The sequence below is a fragment of the Oncorhynchus mykiss genome, chromosome 5, assembly GCF_013265735.2.
Source record: "Oncorhynchus mykiss isolate Arlee chromosome 5, USDA_OmykA_1.1, whole genome shotgun sequence".
NCBI lineage: Eukaryota > Metazoa > Chordata > Actinopteri > Salmoniformes > Salmonidae > Oncorhynchus > Oncorhynchus mykiss.
The window spans coordinates 23,515,959-23,533,312 of record NC_048569.1 but is presented as its reverse complement, the minus strand read 5'-3'; the positions used below and the strand labels follow the sequence as shown (position 1 = coordinate 23,533,312).

At 41.5% G+C, this 17,354-nt stretch overlaps 1 protein-coding gene across 2 annotated transcripts in view; it reads left to right on the top strand.

Moving 5' to 3' along the window:
- LOC110522831 (synaptic vesicle glycoprotein 2C-like) overlaps positions 1-17,354 on the top strand; it is a 65,631-nt gene that overhangs the window by 23,369 nt on the left and 24,908 nt on the right. For both annotated transcript variants that reach the window (XM_036977082.1, XM_036977081.1), the window contains one exon: positions 13,617-13,797. In XM_036977082.1, the coding sequence (XP_036832977.1) occupies positions 13,617-13,797 (181 nt within the window). The remainder of the gene's footprint in view (positions 1-13,616; positions 13,798-17,354) is intronic.

Below are 17,354 nucleotides of genomic sequence, written 5' to 3'. Positions count from 1 at the left end.
AATTTTTGAGAGGAATGGAAGATTCGATATAGGCCGATAGTTTTTTATATTTTCTGGGTCAAGGTTTGGCTTTTTCAAGAGAGGCTTTATTACTGCCACTTTTAGTGAGTTTGGTACACATCCGGTGGATAGAGAGCTGCTTATTATGTTCAACATAGGAATTCAGGGAACTCAGTGAGGAACGCTGTATATGGCCCAGGAGGCCTGTAAACAGTAGCTATAAAAAGTGATTGAGTAGGCTGCATAGATTTCATGACTAGAAGCTCAAAAGACGAAAACGTCATTTTTTTTTTTGTAAATTGAAATTTGCTATCGTAAATGTTAGCAACACCTCCGCCTTTGCGGGATGCACGGGGGATATGGTCACTAGTGTAGCCAGGAGGTGAGGCCTCATTTAACACAGTAAATTCATCATGCTTAAGCCATGTTTCAGTCAGGCCAATCACATCAAGATTATGATCAGTGATTAGTTCATTGACTATAATTGCCTTTGAAGTAAGGGATCTAACATTAAGTAGCCCTATTTTGAGATGTGAGGTATCATGATCTCTTTCAATAATGACAGGAATGGAGGTGGTCTTTATCCTAGTGAGATTGCTAAGGCGAACACCGCCATGTTTAGTTTTGCCCAACCTAGGTCGAGGCACAGACACGGTCTCAATGGTGATAGCTGAGCTGACTACACTGACTGTGCTAGTGGCAGACTCCACTATGCTGGCAGGCTGGCTAACAGCCTGCTGCCTGGCCTGCACCCTATTTCATTGTGGAGCTAGAGGAGTTAGAGCCCTGTCTATGTTGGTAGATAAAATGAGAGCACCCCTCCAGCTAGGATGGAGTCCGTCACCCCTCAGCAGGTCAGGCTTGGTCCTGTTTGTGGGTGAGTCCCAGAAAGAGGGCCAATTATCTACAAATTCTGTCTTTTGGGAGGGGCAGAAAACAGTTTTCAACCAGCGATTGAGTTGTGAGACTCTGCTGTAGAGCTCATCACTCCCCCTAACTGGGAGGGGGCCAGAGACAATTACTCGATGCCGACACATCTTTCTAGCTGATTTACACGCAGAAGCTATGTTGCGCTTGGTGATCTCTGACTGTTTCATCCTAACATCGTTGGTGCCGACGTGGATAACAATATCTCTATACTCTCTACACTCGCCAGTTTTAGCTTTAGCCAGCACCATCTTCAGATTAGCCTTAACGTCGGTAGCCCTGCCCCCCGGTAAACAGTGTATGATCGCTGGATGATTCGTTTTAAGTCTAATACTGCGGGTAATGGAGTCGCCAATGACTAGAGTTTTCAATTTGTCAGAGCTAATGGTGGGAAGCTTCGGCGTCTCAGACCCCGTAACGGGAGGAGTAGAGACCAGAGAAGACTCGGCCTCTGACTCCGACCCGCTGCTTAATGGGGAAAACCGGTTGAAAGTTTCTGTCGGCTGAATGAGCGACACCGGTTGAGCGTTCCTACAGCATTTCCTTCCAGAAACCGTGAGAAAGTTGTCCGGCTGCGGGGACTGTGCCAGGGGATTTATACTACTATCTGTACTTACTGGTGGCACAGACGCGGTTTCATCCTTTCCTACACTGAAATTACCCTTGCCTAGCGATTGCGTCTGAAGCTGGGCTTGTAGCACAGCTATCCTCGCCGTAAGGCGAGTACAGCGACTGCAATTAGAAGGCATCATGTTAATGTTACTACTTAGCTTCGGCTGTTGGAGATCCTGACGAACCGTGTCCAGATAAAGCGTCCGGAGTGAAAAAGTTGAGTAGGAAAAAACACAAATATAAACGGTAATTAAAAAGTAAAAACCGTAAATTTGTCAGGTAGCAAAACAGGTTGGCAACAAAACGCACAGCAACTCGAAAACAAGTCTGCAAGTCGTGACCGGAAATGACGTCAACTTTCGGACTGAGCAGTTTGACACCACCCCCGTCTCTCTAGGACATGGAAGTTACCTCCATACACTCCCACCCTTTTCAGCCAGCAAACATCCAAGACTATTCTATTCTGCCAAGTCATTCATTACATCTCTGATATAATTGGTGAAGCGCTGTTGATTTTTAATAGATATAATTGATCCAATCCACATTCTCATTGAGAGTGGACCACCAAAAAATACTTGACTCCAATCCTGCCAGGATCTAATTGAAAGCTTTGATCTCATCTGCCCCCCCGTGGAACCACAATGTTATTAATACAAACCCTATCATCAGAAGACCCAGACTGCGTACTTCTTTTCTCCCGTTTAGTCAACATCATGTCATGGTGTTGAATGAGTATGAAAGGCATTCTCAAATGTACCAGTACACATACCCCTGTCCAATTAGCCAGTAATGCTCGGCCATAACGTCGTTCCCCCACACAACCAACAGATGTGAACCCTGGGCCTCCTTATCTTACTGAAATCCCCAGATCTCAACCAGCCTGCCAAATCACTCATTGGTCGCATCAGAAGTAACATTATATGTCCTATTGCAAGTACTGATTTCCCCCACATATTTCCCAGAAGTACTATACTGAATCAAACAGTAAACAGTCTCCCCTTGCCTCTGTGAAAGGAGGAAGCTCAGATTTCAGAGGAACATGTGGATATAAATAGTACAAATCCATACAACTGTCATTATCTGGCTTTCCTGCTTCCATGAATAGCTTTACCATACAGGCCATTCCCTTAAGTGAATTAATTCCATTTAATGGAAAAGGGATGGTTGTCAACTGAGGTTTGCTGTGGCACCCGCATAGCGTTTTTCTTTAGATATTGATCTGGCCGTATATTGAATTCACTCTAACCAGATGTTAGAATCCTCATAACCAGTTTCCCTTTCCTTAAGATCGTTCATCTAAACTATCCACACCGGCTCTTGGCTCTGGACAACTCCACAGTCAGTATCTGCTTTGTCAGGGACTCTGCTTGTAGTCTGCTGACTATAGAGCAATCAGCTGCTTTAACTCTTTCTACCTGGAATGCACTAGGTTATCAACTGAAACCCTTACTTTCACTACACTCCATCTTCTTCCATGCTGGGTATGTAGATTTATGTAGCCCTCTCACATGATGTGAGCTATAACCTGTTTCCATGAACTACACAGCGACTTGCATAGATGTCTTCCATAATAGCCACTCTTAGTCCTGAACTGCCAAGGAGTCAGAGGCCCCACTTGGTCTACATAGAACTCCACTGAGACATCCTTCCCAATCCCACTCTCACTTCCTGTTTATCTAGATCAAGTGATCTCTTATGCTTGGTTAATACTAAATCCTCATTGTTTAACTATGTCAATATTACCCCCTTCTCGGTGTTCATGGTGTATCAGGAATATGGTCAGGAATTAGGTCCCCCAACCATACAGTTTAGGATGGACAGCTCACCTATAAAGCCCCACCCTCTTCCAGAAAACACATCATTAGCAAGAGTCAGACACACTTTCACTTCTATGAACAAGAGCAGGGAGGAAATGACAGAAAGGGAATCGTCATTCGAGAGATGGCCCCCAGAATTCTGTTAATTCCAGTTCTCCTCTCGAACACTGTTATTGTTCAACAGTTTCAATGTGTCTTACCCTCCCGCAGTGTGATATGAATCCGGGTAGTTCTTTCAGCTACCTGTCACCAGGAGTCCTTGGTACGGTCCCCCCACCAGGCCTCAGGGACTGGATTGAGTGACTTCACCTGTAATTCACCTGTAGTGCATAAAATCTTGGACATACAGGTTTGGTAACAAACAGCTTCTCATTTGTTCTATCTGATTATATCTTTAACTTCTATACCTACTTGTTAGCAATTTCTTTAATTTTATTAGTTAATTATCCCGTAGGTCACATCCTATCCTAGAACACAATTTACCCATCCCCCCTTTGTTACCTGGCTCTGCCCAGGTAACAACCTTGCCTACTCTAAACAATGACTTAGGTAAGATTAGTAAATTATCCTTATGTCTGACATCATCATGTAGGAGCGCCCGTTTCATTTTCCACATGTCCAATTCTCCCTTGGGCGTCCATGCATGTCAATCCTGTACCAATTCTCTGTCAAGTGTCTTATCTACTTTAAGAAGTATCTGTGCTACTTATATACTTTATTAAATATATATATTTACTGATTTAAACAGTAACCCTTTTCTCTCCTATCTCTCAAATACCACTAAGCGTCTCACTGTTTGACTTTATCTAAAATCATTGATTTTAGAAAAAACATGTCTATAAGTGGCAATCTCTAAAGTCCTTACATTTCCTTAATCAATCTATCTTAATCCTAACAATAATCCTAAATCATCACAGATGTCCTATATTCCTGTTAAATGTAATACTATTTAAAAAAAACTCCTAATAGTCAAACAAAGCCAAAACAAATGCTAACCATATCAAAATCCTTCCTAGCTCTTTCCTTCAGGGATCCTCAGTATTCTATCTGACAATAACATGAATTTAATATATGTTGCATAGTGTGGAATACCTACAGTAATATATCACCCCTAAGAACTGAAACTTATTTTTCTATGTAATTCCCTGCCCTATCGGCTTAATATATCTCCTATCCAAACCTCAATGTATTTTATCTCCCCCTATTTATTCTCAATGATAAATAGGATTTTTTTTCTGTTGTAATACCAAATCAATAATAGCCAATTCAAAAACTTCACAGCTAATATTGTAAAACAGAATCCTGAAACACTTTCTCATCAGTGATTCAAACAATAATTCTAACCCCAAACTAAAACTCCATTATAATTAATTTACCTTAAAACTAGTAACCCAAATGACCACAAATTCATTATACAAATGGCTCTCCCCTGAGGCTGATCAGACCCCAAAATCAAATCAAATAAAATTTTATTTGTCACATACACATGGTTAGCAGATGTTAATGTGAGTGTAGCGAAATGCTTGTGCTTCTAGTTCCGACAATGCAGTAATAACCAACAAGTAATCTAACTAACAATTCCAAAACTACTGTCTTATACACAGTGTAAGGGGATAAAGAATATGTACATAAGGATATATGAATGAGTGATGGTACAGAGCAGCATAGGCAAGATACAGTAGATGGTATCGAGTACAGTATATACATATGAGATGAGTATGTAAACAAAGTGGCATAGTTAAAGTGGCTAGTGATACATGTATTACATAAGGATACAGTCGATGATATAGAGTACAGTATATACCTATGCATATGAGATGAATAATGTAGGGTAAGTAACATTATATAAGGTAGCATTGTTTAAAGTGGCTAGTGATATATTTACCTCATTTCCCATCAATTCCCATTATTAAAGTGGCTGGAGTTGAGTCAGTGTCAGTGTGTTGGCAGCAGCCACTCAATGTTAGTGGTGGCTGTTTAACAGTCTGATGGCCTTGAGATAGAAGCTGTTTTTCAGTCTCTCGGTCCCAGCTTTGATGCACCTGTACTGACCTCGCCTTCTGGATGATAGCGGGGTGAACAGGCAGTGGCTCGGGTGGTTGATGTCCTTGATGATCTTTATGGCCTTCCTGTAACATCGGGTGGTGTAGGTGTCCTGGAGGGCAGGTAGTTTGCCCCCGGTGATGCGTTGTGCAGACCTCACTACCCTCTGGAGAGACTTACGGTTGAGGGCGGAGCAGTTGCCGTACCAGGCGGTGATACAGCCCGCCAGGATGCTCTCGATTGTGCATCTGTAGAAGTTTGTGAGTGCTTTTGGTGACAAGCCAAATTTCTTCAGCCTCCGGAGGTTGGAGAGGCGCTGCTGCGCCTTCTTCACAATGCTGTCTGTGTGAGTGGACCAATTCAGTTTGTCTGTGATGTGTATGCCGAGGAACTTAAAACTTGCTACCCTCTCCACTACTGTTCCATCGATGTGGATAGGGGGGTGTTCCCTCTGCTGTTTCCTGAAGTCCACAATCATCTCCTTAGTTTTGTTGACGTTGAGTGTGAGGTTATTTTCCTGACACCACACTCCGAGGGCCCTCACCTCCTCCCTGTAGGCCATCTCGTCGTTGTTGGTAATCAAGCCTACCACTGTTGTGTCGTCCGCAAACTTGATGATTGAGTTGGAGGCGTGCGTGGCCACGCAGTCGTGGGTGAACAGGGAGTACAGGAGAGGGCTCAGAACGCACCCTTGTGGGGCCCCAGTGTTGAGGATCAGCGGGGAGGAGATGTTGTTGCCTACCCTCACCACCTGGGGGCGGCCCGTCAGGAAGTCCAGTACCCAGTTGCACAGGGCGGGGTCGAGACCCAGGGTCTTGGAGGGTACTATGGTGTTGAATGCCGAGCTGTAGTCAATGAACAGCATTCTCACATAGGTATTCCTCTTGTCCAGATGGGTTAGGGCAGTGGGCAGTGTGGTTGAGATTGCATCGTCTGTGGACCTATTTGGGCGGTAAGCAAATTGGAGTGGGTCTAGGGTGTCAGGTAGGGTGGAGGTGATATGGTCCTTGACTAGTCTCTCAAAGCACTTCATGATGACGGAAGTGAGTGCTACGGGGCGGTAGTCGTTTAGCTCAGTTACCTTAGCTTTCTTGGGAACAGGAACAATGGTGGCCCTCTTGAAGCATGTGGGAACAGCAGACTGGTATAGGGATTGATTGAATATGTCCGTAAACACACCGGCCAGCTGGTCTGCGCATGCTCTGAGGGCGCGGCTGGGGATGCCGTCTGGGCCTGCAGCCTTGCGAGGGTTAACACGTTTAAATGTCTTACTCACCTCGGCTGCAGTGAAGGAGAGACCGCATGTTTTCGTTGCAGGCCGTGTCAGTGGCACTGTATTGTCCTCAAAACGGGCAAAAAAGTTATTTAGTCTGCCTGGGAGCAAGACATCCTGGTCCGTGACTGGGCTGGATTTCTTCCTGTAGTACGTGATTGACTGTAGACCCTGCCACATACCTCTTGTGTCTGAGCCGTTGAATTGAGATTCTACTTTGTCTCTGTACTGACGCTTAGCTTGTTTGATTGCCTTGCGGAGGGAATAGCTGCACTGTTTGTATTCGGTCATGTTACCAGACACCTTGCCCTGATTAAAAGCAGTGGTTTGCGCTTTCAGTTTCACGCGAATGCTGCCATCAATCCACGGTTTCTGGTTAGGGAATGTTTTAATCGTTGCTATGGGAACGACATCTTCAACGCACGTTCTAATGAACTCGCACACCGAATCAGCGTATTCGTCAATATTGTTATCTGACGCAATACGAAACATATCCCAGTCCACGTGATGGAAGCAGTCTTGGAGTGTGGAGTCAGCTTGGTCGGACCAGCGTTGGACAGACCTCAGCGTGGGAGCCTCTTGTTTTAGTTTCTGTCTGTAGGCAGGGATCAACAAAATGGAGTCGTGGTCAGCTAGCCATGGTCAATAGGTCATACCACCCTTTTATAGTCATGTTCCATACTACATTAGACATACATTAGACATATTAAAGGACCCGTTATCCTTAAAATTAAAATAAAATCACTTGCGTAATTAAAACTCATAAAATAAAAACTCATAAAGTTCCATGTGTGAGCGTGCCTCTTTAAAATACCTTTGCACTAAAACAAATAGTCCTAACAAATGTTTTATGTGTATATATTTGCAAACCTTAATGAATAAACAAAACTTCCAGGCCTTTTTTAATTTGGTCGTTTATGGCCTCAATCTCACCCACTCTCCCCAAGATTATAATCCCAGGAAACATCTGAAAGTGAGACACCTAAACATCAATTTTCCCAGAAGAACACAAAACTTCTAACTAGCATTCACTATGCTACTTCGATTCAGAAACTCAAAAGTGAACTATAAACTAAACCTAATGATAATTCCCCTTTACCTAAAATCATTAATCATAAGTTTTAAACAACGTCAATGTATATGTTTACTTAAATGAACATGCTACCCTTACTTATTACTTTTTCCCTCTGCCGCAAATGTCGTACATTTCTCAGTGTAAGAAATCCGTAATTTAATCCCAGATATTTAATAAAAATGTAAACGTATTTTCCCATGGCTCCTTCAACTCACATATTTTAGATAACTTCCATCCATCCCGGAATAAAGAATCCTACTTAAACACACCAGAACAAATGCTTAATTAAGTTAAATCAACTCCTAGAATAAACAATCATCAGTAACCAAATAAACAAACCACTTTTATCAGCAAAAAACAAACTATTCAAAAACTCACTACTATAATGCTTCAGATGACAAAATTACTCAGAGACTCATGTTTACATCTCAATAAAACAAAACACCATCTGCATGTTCCTCAAGAAAAAACAACTATCCCCTGTTACAGATGTCTACGTATCAGGGGAAAAGCTCAAATAACCACATTCAACCTAGCGAATCTGCTGCTAGTTTTTAGCATCTTTCCTGACCTCCCTGACGACTTACTACTACTTTTAGAAATGTATTTGGACATTTTCATTTTCAACTTCTGAAAAGTGACTCAAAACAATAATGCACGCATTTTCCTTCTAAATGACACAAACATTTTCTCCGATACCCCCAGTCACGACATCATTTCCATGGCGACAAAAGTGCCTTGCGAGTGATGTCATCAACAAGCGCTCAACCTAGAGCCGAGCCGCAACAACTTTCAATGAATTATAAACAATTGTTGGCTGGCTGCAGCAACAGTAGTACGGGTTCGATAAACCAAACCTAATTTATCACATCTGTTGAATCCTGAATTAGAATTTACAACATCAATCAACATCTCTCATCTCCCAATTCGCTAAATTTATAAGAACATTTCGATGGGCACAAATCTATCGTAATTGTCTCTTCGGTATTATTTAGAATTCATTTGATTTAAGTAACTGTCTCGTCTTTGATTTAGCATTTTATTACAACTCTATTCCCAATACCTTATTCAAACAGATCATTTAGTGAACAGACATCGTCTTGCATCAAAATTCGCTTCGTTATTACTTGAAGTTGAATGAATTAGTCTTTCAATTTGAACCAAACAAACTATTTAAAACGTTCAGTTTATATCTTATACCAATAGTAGTGACTATAACTTTCTATGCAATACAATTAGCTTAATCACAACCAACCAACTCAGATTTTTTTTTTTAGTTAATGCCTCGGCGGGGAACCGAACCCTAGACTGCAGTTTGTAAGACTGCTACGTTCACCACTATACCACCAACGCGATGGAACTGACTGAGATTCTCCGCAAATAGACCCATTTTACAATTGTCTGTATTTGTAACTCTGGCATCTGGACAACAGAAAATAGCCCTAATTTAAAAGCCCAAAGTTTTCCCTCAGTGAGGATTCTCATTAATCTCGCTCTCCTCTATCAGAAATTAGGAATAGTTACTATCGTGACTCTTAATAAGTTATTAGGTCTCACACGTGAGAGAATTATCGTTCCTTCTTTAAACCATGTCGGGCCAAAATAGATGTTTCTCTTATCTCTTCCCTGCATTATTTCTCATCTCCCGTTAATTCCGGGACCTCCTTTGAGGATTTACTCTCCATGTTCGTTAAATCCTTACCAGTAGCTATGGTATTTAATCACTTATCTAATGACTTTCTATTTTTTTTACCTTCTATGTGCGTGTATTTCTATGAATCTGCTATTTACCGTTACTTAGTTACTTTAGTTGCTTTTCTGTCTGACTATGTGTGTGTCTCTTTAATGATAATCAGTATGTATTTCTCCTTTCTGGAAACCTCATCTATAGATGACTTTTGATCGGACATTACATTTCATCCGTATACAATTATAAGCTCATTATAAACTATTGTTCCTTGGGATTTTCAACGTTAATATCTCATATCTCACTACTCTAGAATCGGTTTCCCTCTCCACCCCTTAGATATTCATTTATTTCAGTACTGAATGGGTTCAGTTATTATGTTCGCCTAGAATTGCCTTGCCTTCTCACCAAGCCTAATTTATCCTCACCTGTTTTAATATATCTATCTGCTACTTTTCATAGTCAGACTACTTCCCATATACAGAAAGACTACTTAGGTTAAAACTTTATTTAGGTATGTCTTTTGAATTAATGGCTATCCTATTTGTACAGAACGACCGTCCCGTCCAACAATACGTACTATGTCTCACCCTTAAAAAATCTTTTGGCTTGCAAGACCAAGATTTATTAAGTCCTAGTTTAGTTTTGGTAGTGCACGTTACCACGAGTCAGTTCAGACCCGTTTCCTTCCTATCGATTTTGGTTAAAACACAAAGTAGAAACCCATTGTATTTGTTCAGAATATTCAAGCACCTATCATTGATTAAATCCAAACTCCTTTAGCACATTCAATCAAAAATATCTTAAATAATTCCTCCCAAATTCGAGAATAAAGACTATTTACCTTCGTCCTGTAGACTGGGAAAAGCAATGCCGGTTCGATTCCGTTACCTTCCCTGTCGCCTTCAGATCAATACCAGCCTGTTTTTTAAAACCTCAATCCAGTGGTCAGGTCTTTATTAAATAACGAGTCAGACCCGTCCGTGCACGGCTTTCGGCTTTCCCTTCGGACGACAGAGGCAAGTTTGTGGAATCCACTCGAAGGACCAATTGTTACTGTAATTTAATGATGCCAATGTGTTTTCATTCATTGAAAACCCTTAATCTATTTTATGAGAATTTGTAAGATTCTCATTCTTGTTTGCATATAATAGATGGAGACCAGTCTTTTCAATAATAGGTAACAGAATTTATTCTCGGAGCACGCTCCCATTTTACCACGAGCAACAGTTTATATACAAATCGTGACGTCATTTCATTGCTTTAAGAGAATCCCCTCCTCTCGACCGGGACAGTGAGTTCATTTTAACTTACTAACACACTCCCAGGTAACTTTTGACCCCTCAACATTATCAATCACCACTGAGCTGACAGTTCTAATTAACAGAAAACTCAGGAATGCCCTCACTGTCTTATCTAAAAACCCCAGAGCTCAGTTCTGTAGGTTCAACCATAGGTTAACGACCTTATGTGTTTACACAGTCTACAACCCATTTGTTTCTTCCTAGTTGGAATGGTGTTCATTAACTTTAATTACTCCTTGTCTGTGTCACACAATCCCATCGTATGAACTCATATTGTTAATCAGATATAATAAAACAGAGTATAAGTTTACTTAGTTACAGTTCCATTTAAAATGATTTGTTCAGTCATTTAATCATAATTTTACCAACAACTAGTCTGTCTGATAGCTGCTCTCAGACAGACCTGTTGCTCAGACATCATCCTCAGGGGATTCCCTGGTGCTGGGGGAATCCCCAAAGATCATCCGGAATGTTCCCAATTTTCCAGATCCCTAATTAGTCAGCTGTTTCTCTCTGCTGTCTGCCTTCCTTCTCCTCTCCTCTCATCCGTTCCTCTCATCTTCTCATCCATCCTCAGAACAGAGTAATGAGGAGCGTAGCGTGGAAGGGGAATTATGCTTACACATAAGAGCTAATTATCATCCAGACAAACTCACCACGCCTCCCCGCTCGGCGTGCTCATCTTGTCTGGTGGAGATAACAGCAGCAGCTAGCATTGAGTTAGTTAAGTAGTCCCCCTGGGCTTAAGGCAGAGCTGCCCGCTGTACCGTACCGTTGAAGAGGAGAGAGCAGATGGACAGTCTGCAGAAATATCTCTAAAGCGTAGGATTTTCTTTACATTCAATTAGACTAAATGCAGCTTCATTTGAATAATGCTTATTACGCAGTCATTTGTTGTGGAAGTGAAAGTCCCTTCCAGCAATTCTCAGAAAAATGTGTGTGAATCCCATTATTTCATAGCAGGTGTTGTGGTAAGAAGTAAAGACTGAATTGCACCCTTTGTAGATCCCCTGTCATCAATGACTGGGAATTGAAGAACCCTTTTTGGTTCCAGTTAGAACCCTTTTGGTTTCCATGTAGAACCGTCCTGTAGTCTCTGCTATAGAGTCCAGTGTCTGTTGTCACTTATAATGAATATGTGTCTCTCATGGTCCTGTTTGTACGTCTCAATAAGGCCATCACCAACATTCAAAGAAGGGAAAACAGAAGTGAAGAAAACAGGGAGGGTCTGGGTTGTGGGCTCTGGCCTTCCCGGCAGTGATGAGGCACAGTGTCGGTAAACGATCACCTCTCCCCAGAAACACTGATTATAATTTGTATTAACATTTCTCGATTCTGGAGTGAAGTGGGTTATTTACTGCCCCCTTTTCCCCTCCACTTCCCAGTGTCCCTTGGGACTTGAAGAGAGATCACACTCCCTTCCTGCGGAAGAACAAGACTTGACATTTTCTGTTAGCTCACTCAGACAGTTGTTTTCAGGTCAGTGTTGTGGTATGAAACTCTCCCCTATCAATTGCTGCTGTCAGAACACAATATTTGTGAGGTTCAGTTAGTGTTGTGATACTCCATAGTGAGGTTCAGTTAGTGTTGTGATATGAAGTGATACTCCATAGTGAGGTTCAGTTAGTGTTGTGATACTCCATAGTGAGGTTCAGTTAGTGTTGTGATATGAAGTGATACTTCATGGTGAGGTTCAGTTAGTGTTGTGATATGAAGTGATACTCCATGGTGAGGTTCAGTTAGTGTTGTGATATGAAGTGATACTCCATGGTGAGGTTCAGTTAGTGTTGTGATATGAAGTGATACTCCATGGTGAGGTTCAGTTAGTGTTGTGATACTCCATAGTGAGGTTCAGTTAGTGTTGTGATATGAAGTGATACTCCATGGTGAGGTTCAGTTAGTGTTGTGATATGAAGTGATACTCCATGGTGAGGTTCAGTTAGTGTTGTGATATGAAGTGATACTTCATGGTGAGGTTCAGTTAGTGTTGTGATATGAAGTGATACTCCATAGTGAGGTTCAGTTAGTGTTGTGATATGAAGTGATACTCCATAGTGAGGTTCAGTTAGTGTTGTGATACTCCATAGTGAGGTTCAGTTAGTGTTGTGATATGAAGTGATACTCCATGGTGAGGTTCAGTTAGTGTTGTGATATGAAGTGATACTCCATAGTGAGGTTCAGTTAGTGTTGTGATATGAAGTGATACTCCATAGTGAGGTTCAGTTAGTGTTGTGATATGAAGTGATACTCCATGGTGAGGTTCAGTTAGTGTTGTGGCTTCATGGTTGCCTGTAGGTTCTTTATTACTGTAGGTCGGTCTGTCTGCAGGTCCCCAGGCACTGTCCAATCAGATTGACCAGATCTCTGTGACCCCTCATAGGTTTGTCAATGACTGGGAATTGACAGGCCTGGTTAAATCACACCACGTGACCTTGTCTGCTCTGGACTGTACTAATAGTCAGACATGCAGCAATTTTGACACAGTTTATGCGTGTGACACACCTGCTTCTATGTGTGTGTGTCTTCTCCCTAGTCAGCAGTTTGCCTTAAAAATGTTTGGTCCAGATGGATCAGATCATTCTCAAGTGCTGCAAAATATAAAAGGGCCACTTAAAAAGGCAACACTGTGTAAATTAATATTTTCTCACTCCCTCTTATCCATTCTCCTCCCTCCCTCCCTCCCTCCCTCCCTCCCTCCCTCCCTCCCTCCCTCCCTCCCTCCCTCCCTCCCTCCCTCTATTTTAGTCTTTCTGTCTTTCTTTCTCTTTCTCTCTCCCATCCTCTCCTCTCCCTCCCCTCCCTTCTCTTACTTTCTCCCACTCTCTTTTTCTTTGTCTGTCTTGACCCCCTCTTTCTCTCCCTCCCTCGCTCTCTGCAGGTAGCATAGTGTACCTGGGGATGATGGTGGGGGCGTTCTTCTGGGGGGGTCTGTCAGACAAGGTGGGCCGTAAACAGTGCCTGCTCATCGCTATGTCTGTCAACGGCTTCTTCTCCTTCCTCTCCTCCTTTGTCCAGGGGTACGGCATGTTCCTCTTCTGCCGCATGTTTTCGGGCTTCGGGTGAGTGGTGTCCGTTATGTTCTATTCTACTATATTCTAGTCTCCTCTACTCTAATTTACTCTTCTATACTGTACTATACTATACAATAATATACTGTACTGTGCACTATTCTGTTATTCTATTCTACTCTATTATAGTACTTTATAATGTGTCATGTCTTGTAGAACATTTCCTTCCACTAAAACTCTACTAGAACACTTCAAAAGTTCCATTATGTTCTCTTCCTCTAAACCTCTTCTAGAACATTTCATAAGTTCCATTAAGTTCTCTTCCTCTAAACCTCTTCTAGAACACGTCATAAGTTCTCTTCCACTAAAACTCTCCTAGAACACTTCATAAGTTGTCTTCCACTAAAACTCTCCTAGAACACTTCATAAGTTCTCTTCCACTAAAACTCTCCTAGAACACTTCATAAGTTCCATTAAGTTCTCTTCCACTAAACCTCTCCTAGAACACTTCATAAGTTCTCTTCCTCTAAACCTCTTCTAGAACACTTCATAAGTTCCATTAAGTTCTCTTCCACTAAACCTCTCCTAGAACACTTCATAAGTTCTCTTCCTCTAAACCTCTTCTAGAACACTTCATAAGTTCCATTAAGTTCTCTTCCACTAAAACTCTCCTAGAACACTTCATAAGTTCCATTAAGTTCTCTTCCACATAGCTCTCCTAGAACACTTCATAAGTTCTCTTCCTCTAAACCTCTCCTAGAACACTTCATAAGTTCTCTTCCACTAAAACTCTCCTAGAACACGTCATAAGTTCTCTTCCACTAAAACTCTCCTAGAACACTTCATAAGTTCTCTTCCACTAAAACTCTCCTAGAACACGTCATAAGTTCTCTTCCACTAAAACTCTCCTAGAACACGTCATAAGTTCTCTTCCACTAAAACTCTCCTAGAACACTTCATAAGTTCTCTTCCACTAAAACTCTCCTAGAACACTTCATAAGTTCTCTTCCACTAAAACTCTCCTAGAACACTTCATAAGTTCTCTTCCACTAAAACTCTCCTAGAACACTTCATAAGTTCTCTTCCACTAAAACTCTCCTAGAACACGTCATAAGTTCTCTTCCACTAAAACTCTCCTAGAACACTTCATAAGTTCTCTTCCACTAAAACTCTCCTAGAACACTTCATAAGTTCTCTTCCACTAAAACTCTCCTAGAACACTTCATAAGTTCTCTTCCACTAAAATTCTCCTAGAACACTTCATAAGTTCTCTTCCACTAAAACTCTCCTAGAACACTTCATAAGTTCCATTAAGTTCTCTTCCACATAGCTCTCATATAACACTTCATAAGTTATCTTCCACTAAAACTCTCCTAGAACACTTCATAAGTTCTCTTCCACTAAAACTCTCCTAGAACACTTCATAAGTTCTCTTCCACTAAAACTCTCCTAGAACACGTCATAAGTTCCATTAAGTTCTCTTCCACATAGCTCTCATATAACACGTCATAAGTTCTCTTCCACTAAAACTCTCCTAGAACACTTCATAAGTTCTCTTCCACTAAAACTCTCCTAGAACACTTCATAAGTTCCATTAAGTTCTCTTCCACATAGCTCTCATATAACACTTCATAAGTTCTCTTCCACTAAAACTCTCCTAGAACACTTCATAAGTTCTCTTCCACTAAAACTCTCCTAGAACACTTCATAAGTTCTCTTCCACTAAAACGCTCATAGTGTCACGCCCTGACCTTAGAGATCCTTATTTATTCTCTATGCTTGGTTAGGTCAGGGTGTGACTCGGGTGGGAAAATCTATGTTTTCTATTTCTTTGTTGTTTTGCCGAGTGTGGTTCCCAATCAGAGGCAGCTGTCTATCGTTGTCTCTGATTGTGGATCATATATAAGTTGTGATTTTCCGTTTGGGTTTTGTTGGATGTTATTTTCTGTTTAGTGTCTGTGCCCGACGGCACTGGTCGCTTTCGTTTTTGGATTTGTTATTTTTGTTTGAGTGTTTCTTGTAAATAAATATCATGAACACTTTCCACGCTGCGCTTTGGTCCACTCTTCCTTCCACCGACGACGAGAGCCATTACACCAACAACACTTCATAAGTTCCATTAAGTTCTCTTCCTATAAAACTCTCCTAAAACACTTCATAAGTTCCATTAAGTTCTCTTCCTCTAAACCTCTCCTAGAACACTTCATAAGTTCCATTAAGTTCTCTTCCTCTAAACCTCTCCTAGGACACTTCATAAGTTCCATTAAGTTCTCTTCCTCTAAACCTCTCTTAGAACACTTCATAAGTTCTCTTCCTATAAAACTCTCCTAGAACACTTCATAAGTTCCATTAAGTTCTCTTCCTCTAAACCTCTCCTAGGACACTTCATAAGTTCCATTAAGTTCTCTTCCTCTAAACCTCTCTTAGAACACTTAATAAGTTCTCTTCCTATAAAACTCTCCTAGAACACTTCATAAGTTCCATTAAGTTCTCTTCCTCTAAACCTCTCTTAGAACACTTCATAAGTTCTCTTCCTCTAAACCTCTCTTAGAACACTTCATAAGTTCCATTAAGTTCTCTTCCTCTAAACCTCTCCTAGAACACTTCATAAGTTCCATTAAGTTCTCTTCCTCTAAACCTCTCCTAAAACACTTCATAAGTTCCATTAAGTTCTCTTCCTCTAAACCTCTCCTAGGACACTTCATAAGTTCCATTAAGTTCTCTTCCTCTAAACCTCTCCTAGAACACTTCATAAGTTCCATTAAGTTCTCTTCCTCTAAACCTCTCCTAGAACACTTCATAAGTTCCATTAAGTTCTCTTCCTCTAAACCTCTCCTAGGACACTTCATAAGTTCCATTAAGTTCTCTTCCTCTAAACCTCTCCTAGAACACTTCATAAGTTCCATTAAGTTCTCTTCCTCTAAACCTCTCCTAGAACACTTCATAAGTTCCATTAAGTTCTCTTCCTCTAAACCTCTCCTAGAACACTTCATAAGTTCCTGTCACGCTGGTATGAAGAGATTTGGGAGACAGGTTTTTTTTATACCCCAAAATTACGGCGTGCCGTGTAAAGGCACGGGGACGAAGACCAAACAAACACTATACAAAACACAGGGTTGAAACCCAAACAAAAAAGCGAGGAGTACGTTGAGTAAATAACACACGTGCACAATGATTTACTCACGGGACGAGACCCGTAATCATCTGCACGATCCACAAGGGCACGAAAACCCCAAACACACAGCACAGGTACTCACACCCACCAACGGACATAGTAACAATAATCTACCCCCAATGGAAACCAAAGGGCACATATCATATACACAAATACTAATCAGTGGGAATAGGGGCCAGGTGTGCGTGATGAAAGTTCTGGAGGGATCCGTGACAGTCCCATATAGTTTCTTTGACCATGCAGTACTCTTCCAGACAGAGCTCTACTCCCACGTCTCTCTCTCTCTCTCTCTCTCTCTCTCTCCACTCCTCCAAGGCTCTCTCTCTCTCTCTAGCTATTCTCCACTTCTCCAAGGCTCTCTCTCCCTCTCCAGATATTCTCCATTCCTCCAAGGCTCCAGATATTCTCCACTCTTCCAAGGCTCTCTCTCTCT